The sequence below is a fragment of the Lutzomyia longipalpis genome, chromosome 3 (genome assembly GCF_024334085.1).
Source record: "Lutzomyia longipalpis isolate SR_M1_2022 chromosome 3, ASM2433408v1".
NCBI lineage: Eukaryota > Metazoa > Arthropoda > Insecta > Diptera > Psychodidae > Lutzomyia > Lutzomyia longipalpis.
The window spans coordinates 692,323-706,947 of record NC_074709.1 but is presented as its reverse complement, the minus strand read 5'-3'; the positions used below and the strand labels follow the sequence as shown (position 1 = coordinate 706,947).

The 14,625-nt window shown below is 38.6% G+C and overlaps 1 protein-coding gene across 36 annotated transcripts in view; it reads left to right on the top strand.

The window, feature by feature from the left end:
• The window catches only part of LOC129794246 (PDZ and LIM domain protein Zasp), a 35,949-nt gene extending 25,696 nt beyond the window's left edge, over window positions 1–10,253 (top strand). For 7 of the 36 annotated variants that reach the window (XM_055834955.1, XM_055834954.1, XM_055834956.1 and 4 more), the window contains 5 exons: window positions 1,356–3,257; window positions 3,624–4,740; window positions 8,826–9,009; window positions 9,104–9,343; window positions 9,437–10,253. In XM_055834955.1, coding sequence (XP_055690930.1) covers window positions 1,356–3,257; window positions 3,624–4,740; window positions 8,826–9,009; window positions 9,104–9,343; window positions 9,437–9,514 — 3,521 coding nt within the window. In that variant the 3' untranslated portion in view covers window positions 9,515–10,253. Of the gene's footprint in view, window positions 1–540; window positions 586–1,355; window positions 3,258–3,623; window positions 4,741–6,539; window positions 7,093–8,825; window positions 9,010–9,103; window positions 9,344–9,436 lie in introns of all 36 variants that reach the window. The other 29 variants (XM_055834981.1, XM_055834978.1, XM_055834984.1 and 26 more) reach the window with 8 other exon arrangements.
• Window positions 10,254–14,625: the final 4,372 nt, after the last annotated feature.

The window sequence follows — 14,625 nt, the reverse complement described above, 5'->3', positions numbered from 1 at the left end:
CCTTAAATTTTCTTTCCATACTTTCATCTTTACATCCCTTTGTTTTAAATAAAAATGAAAAATTGCTGTCAATGTTAATAAAAAAAAAATACCCAATTTTTGACTCAATATTAACCTCAATGATTGATCAAAGTTTGTTAGACTTTCTTTTTACTGGGTAAAATCCTTTCTCGGTTTATGAACACCTCTCCCAGCAATTGAGTGGGAATGCCCATGAGAGATGCCTATCTCTCGCTCAATTAAGCAAAATACGATGAGGCTACCTCTAAAATTGTCTCCATCTGATAAATTCTCAGCAATTAATTTTGGCTTGATAATCAAGTCTATGATCTCAAATTGGCTTTCAATTTATTAAGGCAGAGTATCGCTGTCACAAAATATCTCACAATTTGTTTGGAATAATTTGATGCTAAAAAAAATCCTTCTGCATTTAGAAAGCTCAAAAAAGAAGCTTTAAGCCCGGGAATAAATTATTTTGAGGGAGGTTTTTGCCAGTTTTTTGATTGAGACTCAACTGATTTTTATTCCCATATATCCTAGGGCGGTTCAACACATTCAGACCTGGATTTCATTTGAACACCACCGGTAATTGTGTGACGAATGAAAGCGCTTTTAGTGACAAATACGTGCCTTTCTCTGAGCGAAAAGCCTAAAAGATGCGCTTTCTCAAATGCATTTTCATCTCCACTTTTCTTTTTTCATCCAACACTGTCCAATTTTTTTTTGAGTTTTTCTTGCATTCATCGCCAAAATATATAGTAAAAAAAAATGTAGGATTTGCATTTTGTATTATTTGTTATTAATTTTCCGGAACAAATAAATCACGATCCCAACGTAGAAATTTCCACAAATTTAGCAAATTTATGAAAAAAAATTCTTTATGCAAAAATGTTGCAAAAAAGAGGCTAAAAGGTGAATTAGAAAAAGTTGTTGTATTATAAATCATTCTGATATCAATAAAAATTGGCTTTCTGTCCTCAGTCGAGCAGCACTTTATTCGATCTTAATCTTCATGTAAAAATATTGTATATTAAGTAATGTGTGAGCATTTCTTTCAACCACCCATCATCCAATCCATCCTCTCATCAATATGTGTGTGCGTGTGATGAATTTTGATTGAAGCGTACAGATGCGTAGAATGTAGGCAGGTAGTTAAGGCTATAGAAATAAGGCAATTATTAATGCTAATGAGCTTCATTTGCTGGCTTTTCTTATACTAAAGCGCATACTTTTGGTTTTCTCTTTAATCCAAACCCTTCCCCCTTCTCGTGAAAAAAATGCTTCATTTATTTTCTAAAAATACAAACACTCACCACGAATAAAAAACACTCTGTCGTACAATGCGACGACATAAGGAGACTTGGGGCCAGAGTGTGGGCATCCCGATGAGATTTCCCATGAACTCGCATCTGTGCACTTTTCTTGGCCACCATCGCAAGAAATTGCAACATCCACCCCTACAGCAACACCCCTCTACGTTCCACCACCTGAAACGCAGCACGTTATTGTTAAACCAATGCTTGAGAAGCAAAGTCAGTCAGCTCCAGAGTTGAGCTATGGGCAGAGGGAGGTTTCCAGGGTAGCTGAAGTGGCTGAAATGGAAAGCGGTTCAGAGAGTTACACGTCAACAAGCGCAACGACAACAACATCCGAAGATGCAGCACATATGCGAATGTATCACACCCAAACATCACAGCCAAGCTATACAATCTACGAAAGTGCTGACTCAGATGAAACTGACTATGCAACCATACCGCATCACAAGCAGAGTATCTGTTCTGCGGAGGTATCGTCATTTGTTTCGGAAGCACGTGGAGCACAATACTTGGCTGATACATTGGATACAACCTGCTTAGTTGAGAGAATGCGATCACTGACACCTAGACCTCCTTCACCCACCCCCATGAAGACGGGGAAACATGTGGAATTTGCTTTACCAACTGAACAAAAAACGGAAACGCAACAAGAAAGCTTCTCCCAAGAATCCACTCAGATGCAATCAAGTGCAGTTCAGGAATCCAGCATGGTACAGGAGTCAAGGGAATTCCAGGAAGTGAATCAATATCAGGACACTGCACACGTTCAGGAAGTTGCCGAAGTTGCGGAACAAACAACACAATTCCAGCCAATTGATGTTCCTGAACAGAAACCTCTTCCTCAGGGAAGTGTACCCAATACTGTCCCACAGGAATGGGAAAGTGCAATGGTTAAAGCACTAAAGACAGCTCCTGAAACCCCCTACAACATTGTGAGTGTTAAACAGGAAGCCATTGAGGAGAGTTGCATCAAAGCTGATGCATCACAAAGTACAGCAACAACATCATACCAAAATATTAGCCTACCTGCACTTGATGTTTTAGTTGAGAAACCAGCTGAAGGAACCATCATGTCGTCCCTGCTAACAACAGTTCCAATTAAAAGTGTAAAGTTTGAGCCAAAGGCAACAATAGAACCAGTACCATTGCCTGAGGAAACTAGACCGTACTTCCCGCCACCGATTGATATGACGGTTGTGGCTGATGATACAATTCCAGGGAGGAAGTCGCTGATGTTGGAGGCACTGATCACAGCACCGGATCGTCCATATTCTCCATTTGGGCACGAGGTCAGCTACCAATTGGATGACCTACCGCGTCCTACGGAGAAGATGACGCTAAGGACTGCTCTGACGGTGGCTCCTGAGCGACCTTTTACTCCTGTCATTTTTGACTCAAACGGCTTGGCTCATCCGAAGGCGGTAAAAGAAGATAAGACTGGAAACAGTCTTATTAAGGGCTTCCAACCTCAGGCTTCATCGCAAATTAGTTCATGCCTAACTAGTGCTTCTCAGGATACCTCAATGCAAGAATCTCAGATTTGTCAGCAAGTTTCACAGCAGCAGACTTCTCAGCAGGCTTCACAGCAGCAAGTCTGTCAGCAGGTTTCACAGCAACAAGTCTGTCAACAGGCTTCTCAGCAGACTTCACAGCAGCAAGTCTGTCAGCAGGTTTCACAGCAACATGTCTGTCAGCAGGCTTCTCAGCAGCAAGTCTGTCAGCAGGCTACACAACAGCAAAGTTATCAGCAAGCTTCTCAACAGATTTGCCAACAGTCTTCGCAACAAGTCTGCCAGAAGACTTCACAGCAAATTTGTCAGCAATCTTCCAAACAAGTTTGTCAAAAATCATCTCAAGAAGTTTACCATCAATCCTTGTCAGCAGAATCTCGATCTGAAGCTCGTAAACTGATTGCAGCTGTATCACCTGCCTTCGAACAAGGTCAGTCCTATGTTGATGATCATGAGAGACACATCTCATTCCCACCACCAAATCCATTCGTGCTGCGACAGTCGCGCTTCTCAAGTCTCCATAAACCAGACAGCATACCCGTGTATCAGAAAAACATAAAGCAACTACCATCGCAGCAGTCAACACTGCCGCCAGTGTCACCACAGCTGAAGGAGAATGTCCCACTGGCGTTTTTTGACGCCAGCCGGGAGTCTCTACCGCAGAACGTAGCCAAACCCGTAGCAATCAATGGGCGAAGTGGCCAGGCTACACATGACAGACAGGCAGACAAGCATGAACATACTGAGACTTATGCGACTACATCTGGTCCAATAACCATGACTTTTCAATCACTAGATGGCATCGATACGGTCAATCGTGCTGCGGACGTGCACATGGCACCACCTCAAATCGTGACCCCGGTTCCCCATCCGCGCCCATTTACGCCCTCACTCATCAACAAGCCCGCCCCCATAATCCCCTACTACCAGCAGAACCTTGCTGTTTCTGAGTACGATCCCCAAATGGGGGAGATTTTTGATCCCCACTTGCGTTCACCGTCACCCTGTTTGCGGGAGAAGAGCCCCGCTCCAGGTCCCCCACCCAACCCCTTGCGTATCCAAGCACCACGCTTGCGTGAATCCGGTCAACAGCCTAACCTAGCACCGGGTACGGCATTCTCGTGTGCCCAAGTAAAGGCCGAGAGTGTGTATCAGCAGAGACCCGAAATGGTGGAATGCCAGAGAATCGGTGATAATTTCCGCCAAACCCGCACGAATGAGGCATCCCTGAATCGTTCCCTGCACGCCGAGAAGGAGAGCGCCAGTGCCACCCAGGTTGGCAATACGTTCATCCAAAAGCGCTCACGTGTCGTGGAGGAATTTGAACGCACGCAATCGGCAAAGACAATTGAAATAAAGACCGGTGGGTCAGGTGAGGTTGTTTCGAAGATTACGGAGGATGAAATGCCGCCTAAGGGTATCGTGGCGAGTCAAACCCGGCGCTTCTCGCAGGAAGTTGCCCCACCCAAAATTACCTTTCCAGCAATTATCCCTGTGGCGCCCATGAACTTCCCTCTAGGTGCTGCACCCCAAAGCTCTAACACGGTGGCCCCGCCGCCAGGCTTCAACCTTAAATCCCTCAATGCCCCATCAGCATTTGCATCTGCACAGTCATCGCATCAGAATGCCAGCACTTTTGCTTTCACTAATGCACCGCCCAAAATAGAGGCTACAAAGCCCGCTTCTGGCCCCGTTGCTGCTTTTAAACTGCCAAAGCCGCAAACACCGCCGCCACCTACTAACAATTGCCCCGGTACTACCATGAGTGACCCCTCCCCTGATGCCAGTGCAGGTTCGAAAGGGGGTGCCGCCGGAGTAACTTCTGCACCGAAGCGTGGCCGCGGTGTACTCAACAAGGCAGTCGGTCCAGGCGGCAGAATCCCGCAGTGTGGTTGCTGCAATCAGCATATCAGGTGATGGATTGGGGGTGGTGCTATTCCACCCCTTTGTCGGTGTTGTGTTTGCTTATATATTGACAACTAACCCACCCCCATATGCTGGTTCTGTGATTGAGGTTTCACTCACTAAATGTTGTACGTGTGGTTGATTTTGTCTGTTTGATGTTTGCTTTATAGGTACATATGTATACCTCAGGTGCATGAAATCCACACAATCACTTAAACATCACCCACCACCACTAAAGCTTAAATACCAATCGTTTAAATGAATTGCCATTTGAATCAATCGTAAAAGAGAAAATTATTTATTTAATTTTCTTTTTTTTATTTTTATTATGTTTTTTATTATTTAAAAATATAATTAAATGACGAATCTTACAGAAATTTTATCTTAATATAAGTTCTGAGATAATTTTTAGTAAAAGGCGCAAAATGTCGTGTCTTTGAACGAAATACCTGATGAAAAACTTTAGGAAATTTAAATCTTTAAAGAATCCTTTTTAAGGGGGGTCTCTTTTGAGAGCTGGTGAAATTAAATATTTTAATTTTTCTTGGGGTTTTTCTGAAACTCTGTTTTCAAGTGCTGGTGACATTTAAAGACTTATTATTAAAGAGTAAGAAAATCACTTTCCGCCATCTTAGATGCGACGCCATCTTGAGATTTCCCTCAAAATACAAAGGTAGGTTTTTCTCAGGATCTACTGGATGGATTTTGATGGGGTCAAAACCAAATGAAAGAAGAAATGTAATTTTTGGAAAATTTTACTTTTCCCCCGGTCAGCGTCGGTCAGTAGATCCGACGCTGACCGGGGGAAAAGTAAAATTTTCCAAAAATTACAATTCACGTTTTACGTCGGCTTCTAATACAACTCATGAAAGAAGAAATACCAGTGCAAATTTTGATGTACCAGAATTTTGAATTTCCACTCTGGGGCTGAGAAAAGTGAAAAAATGTGACTTTTGTTCACAAGTTTTTGACATTTTTCCACTTTTCTCAGTCCCAGAATGGAAATTCAAAATTCTGGTACATCAAAATCTGCATTGGTATTTCCTCTTTCATTTGCTTTTTACACCATCAAAATCCATCCAGTAGATCCTGAGAAAAACCTACCTTTGTGTTTTAGGGCAGTTCTGTGGAAAAGTCGGAAAATTACAAGATGGCGTCGCACCTAAAATGGCGAAAAGTGATTTTCTTACACTTCAATAACTAGGCTACAAATGTAACAATCATCGGATATCCAAATTTAAGTAAAACCCCAAGAAAATGGCAATATTAAAAATGTGTAAATTCTAACAGTTTTCCCAAGAGACCCCCCTTAAGACAATTTCTAGTACTGAGCGTTAAATCTTAGACTATGAAACGATTTGTCATGGGTTCAAATCTCACCATTGATTTCTTTTTTTACATGAAAATTCCTTCAAATTCATCGCATTTTGATTTTGAATTTTCTCTTCAAAAAACATTCCAATTTATTCTGTTATTTGAAGATATCTCTTCGACGGAAATATGCTCCGCTTTCCTTTGACATACAATTTGATACAATAAATTTTATGTATATATAAATGTATGTATATATTTCGAATTGGTTTACATAAATAAGTTTACATACACACACACAGTTCACATTTCATGCATTCTTTGACAAAATCTCCAGAGAGATATGATTTCCCTCAAAACATCCTCAAAAAGGGAGGAATTCACTGCGAAAAATTGAATTGCGAGAATACTTGAGATTTGATTTAAAATGCAATTTAAATTTGATTTGTGACATTTTGAGATTGTGTATGAAATTCTGGGCAATTCTCCCCTACAGTTTCCCCACGGCATGAGACCCCATCGGAAATGCTGGAAAAATCCATACAGAATCTCAAAATTAGTGACAAAGAAACCTTTCGGGTGAAAGCTGGGGAGGTTATTAGTGGGATGCTACAGGCACGCCTAGATGGTGGGAAAAAGACAATGGATATCAATCAGAATCGTGTACCCACAACCAATGGGTACCACGGTGATACCATCCCCCAGAAGGACCTTCCACATCCTCCACAAAGTACAGATGATACAGACAAATCCACAGACATAATTCGCAAATCCTCACCACCCGCCGTCTCAAATGGACATGAGAACGGCACAAGTGAGAGCACACTAAATGATGTTGTTCGCTACAGAAATAAACCTAACAAGAATCTAAAGCCTGAACTAATATCGCATGCTCGTGATAGAAGGTCGTACATTGAGAAGGAGAATCAAATTACGAACGATCCTCCCAAGGATCATGAAAATAATAAGCTTAATCCCGAGGAAATTGCCACAAATCTCGAGAATGGGGTACATCCTGTTTGCTGTGTGTGTGATAAAAAGATAGCCAGGTAAGATTATTTGTTTTTTAATTATTTATTTAATATGTAAAAAAATGAGTCAAAAATTCACTCAAGGGGTAAGGAAAATAAGCCTAAAATAAATTTAAATTTAGCATTTTTCAGACTCATATTCTTAAGAAATATTAAGAGAAATATATTAATTAAAGCATATATAAAAAGAATTTATTATTAAAATCATCATTGCACGTCTCACTGGCATTTTAATCAAGAAGGAATCATCAACTGAGAATTATTCATAAAGATGTATTCTTTCATTTGCAAAAAAAAACTGGAAGAGACACTCTAGAAGACTCAATTGTCGAATCTTCTAACGAGTGGGTGTCATTTCGGTTGAAATTATTGAATCATTAACACCTTCCTCGGGGTATTAAAAAAAAATTCTTTGGGAATTTAAAACCTCAATCAATTTCACATTGAGAGACCTCTTGTACATCGTTGATGGTTTATTTTTTTTCTCTCTCAATTCTTAAGTGGTTTTTGGTCGCAAAATTTACAAAATGTTTTATTAATGTAATGATGATAATAACACAAGTTTTTGTTTAAAATCTCATCAATTCTCATCATTTTTTGGTGAATTCCGTAAATTGCCTTTTTACGGGTACATCTCTTTTACAGAAAGTTTTTAAAATTTTGCTTGACTTTTCATAAAATTTTATAGCATTGAAATAGATTATGTGAAGATTAAAATTTGAATATTTTAATAATTTAAAAAGATGCAAAATTTTATTGAAGTTTCGTGGTATGATAAGTTTATAATGAATTGAATGATTTTCAAAAAATCGGGTTATTTGCATTTTTTTCGACTTCAAAGAGGGATAATAAAGGAGATCATTAAAATTTCTCAGTTTTTAATGAAAAATGGAGAATTTCTTAAAATTATTCCTCAGGTGTAATTAAAGCGAATTTTTTTCTTAGTTTGAAAGACTTTCTTTAATTTATGAATTTTTGAACTTTCTTTAATAATAATGAGAAAACAATTTAAGAAAATAAAACTTAAGAACTTTAAACTAATTACAATAATTGAGGAAATTTTATTAAATTCAAGTCAAATCTTTAATATAAAAGATTAGGAAAAATTCTAATAAATAAGTTTATTCCTTTGAGAATTTGAAAGGAGTTTATTCATTTCAATAAATAAATAATAATAAAATGAAAAAAAAAGTTAGGGGGACGTGGCCCATTTCAGACCTCCAAAGGTCCGCGCAGAAATAAAAAAAAATAGTAGGTATAAAATAAAAAGGAATATTCTTAAATTTGGTACCATTTTGAAGCCCATTTAATGCTCTTTTAACTCCCATAACTTTCTATATTTAAATTTTTTTTTATCAATTTTGAGTAATTGCGGACTGAAAAAGACCTTAAGCGGTCCGAATTGGGCCACGTTCCCCTAAAGTTTAATACCTGTGGTCGGTCAGGAAGTATTTTTACATAAATTCAACTCGGGTTTTAGCAATGGAAGCTTAAAGAATTCAAAATTGAAATACAATACAATTTTAATACAATTTTAAAATATTCCCTTTAAAATATCATTAAAGATTTTTTTCCAGGACCTTTTCTTCAATCGTTATCCTTCAAGAAAAGCACAAACAAACATAAAGAATAAGAGAAGTTTATTTTTTGGAAACTTAACCCTGAGTGTTTTGCCGTGATATTAATTTTTTCGTTCTACGGAATGTTTGGTAAGAAAATCGTCTAATTGTGTTTTTTAATTGACAAAATAGGGGTCCCTTTATTACGGCCCTTGGACGTATCTGGTGTCCTGATCACTTTATTTGCGTAAATGGAGAATGCCGTCGTCCCTTGGCTGATATTGGATTCGTCGAGGAGAAGGGTAATCTCTATTGCGAGTACTGCTTTGAGAAGTACATTGCACCGTCGTGCAGCAAATGTGGCGCCAAAATTAAGGTACATACATACATAAGACGGATTCAATGAAATAGAAGGGGTGGAGTAAATTTAGGGGATGAGATTAAACTAAATGTATATTGTTGTGGTGTAGGGTGATTGTCTCAATGCCATTGGCAAGCACTTCCATCCGGAATGCTTCACGTGTGCCTACTGTGGAAAATTGTTTGGCAACAGCCCATTTTTCCTTGAGGAGGGAAATCCCTACTGCGAAGCTGACTGGAATGAAATGTTCACAACAAAGTGCTTTGCCTGCGGATTCCCCGTGGAGGCCGGCGACAGATGGGTTGAGGCTCTGTCCCACAATTACCACAGTCAGTGCTTCAATTGCACCGTAAGTACAATATTTTATGCTCTAAAAACATTAATTTATTGCCCCACAACTTGAAACTTTGTTTCATTTACTTATTCTTTTTTTATTTACCAGACATGCAAGAAGAATCTAGAGGGTCAGAGCTTCTTCGCCAAGGGTGGACGTCCTTATTGCAAAAATCACGCCCGCTAAGTTTTTTTTTAACGAACAAAAATTCTAATTGAACATGGAGAGTTTCCAGGTGATTTTCCGTGAACCATCAACGGAAATTTCTCAATTTAAATTCAATAATTTAGCAAATACACCCGACAAAGTCACGGAGAAACCCTTCAAATGCCACACAGCCAAGACACAGTTGCATAGCAAAAACACTCATGAAATCAATTTTAGTACACAAAAAACCGTTAAATGAGAAAAAATTGATGAAAAAAATACAGATTTATTTAATAAATTTGCTTTGTACAATTTTATTTAAAATGAAAAAAAAAGTAAAACAAAAAAAAATAAGAATAAAATTCTTCATTTTATCCTAGATGTAATGTTTTAAGGTGCAGCTACAACGATTTAAAAAAAATCTATTTTAATCGATATACTTTATATAAACGCAAAAAGGATGTATTTATGATTTTATTAGTATATTAAAAAAAAACAAATATTGAATGAAAATTTTTTGGAAAGGACATTTTCATAGAAAGAAAAAACTATCCAGTGAAGTGCAGTGATACTGGAAAAAAATAAATTAAATTATACGAAAAGAAATCCCAATTTAGGCAAAAAAAAAAGAAATGTAAAGAAAAACGAAAGATTGGAGAGATAATCTATATTTTATCTGTATAACTTTTTGTTCATTTTCTTTTCTGTTGAATCATATTATTTTTGTGTAAATGAAATTTGTAATTTGTGTGAAGAAAATAAAGGACAACGAAAAAGTTTTATGAATTTTATTCTCTCCACCAAACTTCATCCATTTTGAGTTGAATTTTCTTTTAGAGGGGGGGAAGCTGTCGAGGAAATTTCATTGTTCTGCAAAGATTTTGATGTCAAAATGCCCCATTTTCAAAGATCTATAAAGAAAAACAAGAAATTTAAAATAATAATAAATTAGACAATTTCAATCTTAATAATATGATTGGATAAAAATGAGATAGTTTTGAGAAAATTAAAGTTGGAGGAATATCCAAGGGGAGATTATCTGAATGTTATGCGTATTATTCAGATTTTAAAGAATTATTCGGGATATTTAACCCTTGGAATGCGGAGCGGGGTCGTTGAACGACCCCAGCGCTATATTTCGTGTCATATCTCCATAAATATAAAAGATACCATTCCCATCTTTTGGAAATAAGTTCTTTGGTTATCTGAGGAGGTTGTGTAAAAATTTCAGCTCAATCCGACAACTACAAGAAAAGTTATTAAGGAAAATGTAGAAGAAGGGAATTCAAAAATAATAATAATAATAAATCTTTATTGCCCCAGATAACACAAAGATTACATAAAGAGGGACTATACAGTAGATTTTACATTAAATAGCCAGAAAATTAAAAAACGCGGATACAATAGCAAAGTGAGAGAGAAAAATTCACGAGAGACGGGATTACAATTTACGTTACTTTAAGAATTCGTTCTTCAGTGCTGTTTCCTTCAATACTTGTTTAAATTTAACAAAATTAACATTATTAACATCGGGATTCACAGACATAAAACTATTATACAATTTGATAGATGTGTATCTTAGGCTGTGGAGCCCATATTTAGTACTTTTGGGTTTTATGTTTACTATTGCCCGTGATTGCCTAGTGCTCTTGTGCCCTGTCTGTCTTGCTAAGTGTAAATTGGAGTGAGACAAATTGTGTATGACTTTGTGGATATGTGTGATCTTTTGGGAAACTATGAGATTTTCAAATCTGACTACATCTATGTCCTTATATATGAGGCCCGTGCTGCAACGGGCGTCAAGGTTCCTTATGATCCGCAGGAACCTGTTCTGGGCGATCTGCACCTTTTGCCTCAAGTCCTTCTTTGTCGAGCCCCACACCATAGCCGCATAGCTCATAATGGATTCGAAGAGCCCACTATAGATTTTCATCCTAACGGGGAGAGACGAGTGACGGTTGTGATCACGGCGCATCACCCCCGTTAAAGCCGACAGCCTTCCGATGAGGTACTCAACATGAAGACCGAAACTCAGAGCATCATCAATGATGACACCCAAATATCGGAACTCTGTCACCCGCTCCAGGGGGACGTTGTTTAGGGCCAGACTGAAGCCAAAGTTGCCACCACCGAAGACCATGAACTTGGTTTTGGAGGCATTCACCGTCACCTTACTGTTCAGAGCCCAGCGATGCACCCTTGAGAGATCCCTGACTGCGGCAGATTGTATGCTTTCCACATCCTCAGCAGCATAGATGAGGCACAGATCATCAGCGTACATAAAGAGCCGACCTTCCAAGCCAATTTCTTCAATGTCATTAATAAAAAGGACAAAGAGAATTGGCCCGAGACGACTTCCTTGCGGGACTCCTGCCTCGCATGAGGCGATGGCTGATTGGTGATCACCATGTGCAACCATCTGAGTCCGCCCGCTGAGATAATCCGCCAACCAGTCCCTGGATGCGCCCAGAAATCCGTAGCGGCCCAGCTTGTGGATTAGTATGCTGTGATCAACAGCGTCGAATGCTTTCTTCAAATCAATGAAGATAGCCAGAGCTGACTGTCGTGCATCTCGTGCCATTTGTATAGTGTCGATCACATCAAACAAAGCAGATGATGTGGAGGAGCGAGGTCTGAAACCATACTGTGAGGTGGATAGCACATTGTTCCTTTCAACAAACTGCATGATCTGATTGACTGCCGCTGCCTCGAAGATCTTGCCAAGGGTAGGGAGAACGCTGATTGGCCTGTAGTTGGAGAGATTTTTCTTGTCTCCAGACTTGAAGATGGGGGTGATCCTCGCAAGCTTCAGTGAGTCAGGGAATTTCCCTTCCCTGAAACTGCTGTTCACAAGTTCGGCCACGGGCTGACAGAGGTGCTCCGCACACATTTTGAAATGATGCGCAGTGAGGCCATCAACACCCCTAGAGCTAGTGTTCCTGAGATTCCGAATGATGCAGTTTATATCCCAACCACTAACTTGAGAAAACTCAAAAGTTTTGTGGCACACTCTCCTGGGATCCAGAACCGGCGCACCGTATGCAGATATGAGCTCTAAGCCAACACGGGCAAAGAAATCATTAATGTTGTTTAGATTGGCTTTTAATTCACTTTCGGTACAATTAAACAAATTGCTATGGTCTTTTTTGCTTTTCTTTCTACTATAAACCAACTCATTAATAGTTTCCCATGTTTTTTTGGAATTATCCCGGTTAGCATTGAATTTATTTGTAAAATACTTTTCACGACACTTGTTTTTAGTTTGTTTATAACGCATACACCAATATTTATATTCTTTCTTAATCAGATCACTATTTTTATCTTTTAAAAGTTTTTTATACCAAGTATTTTTACGTATGAACATTTCTTTTGCCTCAGGGCTGAGCCACTTTTTTGTTTCACTTTTACAATTTATTATTTTGGTCTTGGAATTATTATTTATGATTTTTGTAATTGTTTTAACGAAATTTTCCACTTTTTGATTTATTGAAATTCCCAAAGGCTCAAAGTTGTTTTTTAATTCAAGATTAACATTTTTAAAGTTTGTAACACTGGCACTAAAAGTTTTATTTTTTCTATCAATTTTATTTGCTCTTTGATTTAAAATTTCACCAACTAATACAATGTGATCTGATAGATCCAAGTCTAAATAGTTCAGTGAGATTTTTGTGTTTGGATTATTAACATATACATGGTCCAGCAAAGAGCACGAGCTATTTCTCGTAATTGTATCATTATTGCATAAAACAAAATTCATGGATGTCATATTGTTTAAGAGATCGGACGCACATGTTTTTATCTGGGGCACATTTGAAATCAGATCTATATTGAAATCACCGATCACTAAAGTGTCGTTTTTTTCACATTTTGATAGTTCATTGTTAAAAATTTCATAGAAAAAATTTAATGAGTCGGGGGAGTATCCAGGGGGCCGGTAAAGAGATACAATGTTCAGTTTTTTATTATTATTATTTGCACACATTATTTCAATTGACAATACACTGTTCTTCTCATCAGCATATGTGGACTTAACAACATAATTGCATTTTTTATTAATGAACATGCCGCAGCCCCCTCCCTGTCGCATCTTTCGTGGCACATTAATAAACTCAAAATCACTAAGGTGCACATATTGCTCTTCCTCTTTCCGCACCCACGTCTCTGATATCATGATAAAAGAGAGATCACATTTGAGAGTATTCACAATTGTTTCCAATTCGTCCACCTTATTTTTAATACTCCTTGCGTTCATGTACAAGAACTTTATGGAATCACAACTCAGTTTTATGTCACTTATGAGAACATTTTGTGTGATGGTGGGGGTGTGTTCGAGGGAGAGTGTTATATCATCGCATTTTAAATTGTTCAAGATCATCTTGGTGGTGCACAACGATGATCTTTTTGCCCTCATCCTCCCTCACGAACACTTTTCCCCCCCTGGCCCAAACAAACTTTATCAGTCCGGTTTTTCTCATATCCCGCGCTTTTTTAAATAAAAGCTGGAAGTACTCCGTGAGGCTGGTGTTAATATAGACGGGTTTTTGGTCGCCACCACTGTGCAGATCAGCAGCACAGAGTGTTTCACTATTTTTTCTCGCCTCACGGTACTTCAACTCAATAGCTGCACAAAGCTGTGGAGCTGAAGATATGAAGAGTTTTTGTTCGGACGCACTTTTGTTCTCAAATTTGGCCAAGTTGAGCTTCACACAACCTGAATCCCGATAATCAGTCTGCTTCACCTTTAACTTATCGCACAGATTTTTAAGTATTTTTTCACCATCTACCACCTGATCTTTCGGGAGACCACAAATCACGATATCGTTTTGGACCTTTTTTTGCTTTTCCAGCTCAAAGGTAACTTTAATGCCTTTAATGTCTGAACGGAGCTTCACATTTTCACTCATTAGCTCCATATTGGATTTGGTTAGTTCATTGATCCTCGTATCATGCTGTTTAAGTATGTCAAAGACATCCTGAACTTCTTTAAGGATCATATCCAATTTCGCGGTGATCAAAGCTCCATCAGCAATGTCTTTAGCGGTGCTTCTCACATCCGCTATTTGAGATTGAATCCCCGAGAGAGTCGCCATAAGCGACACCTTGGGAGATGGAGTAGCTATTGGCAGCAACGATTGTCGACCACCAGCACT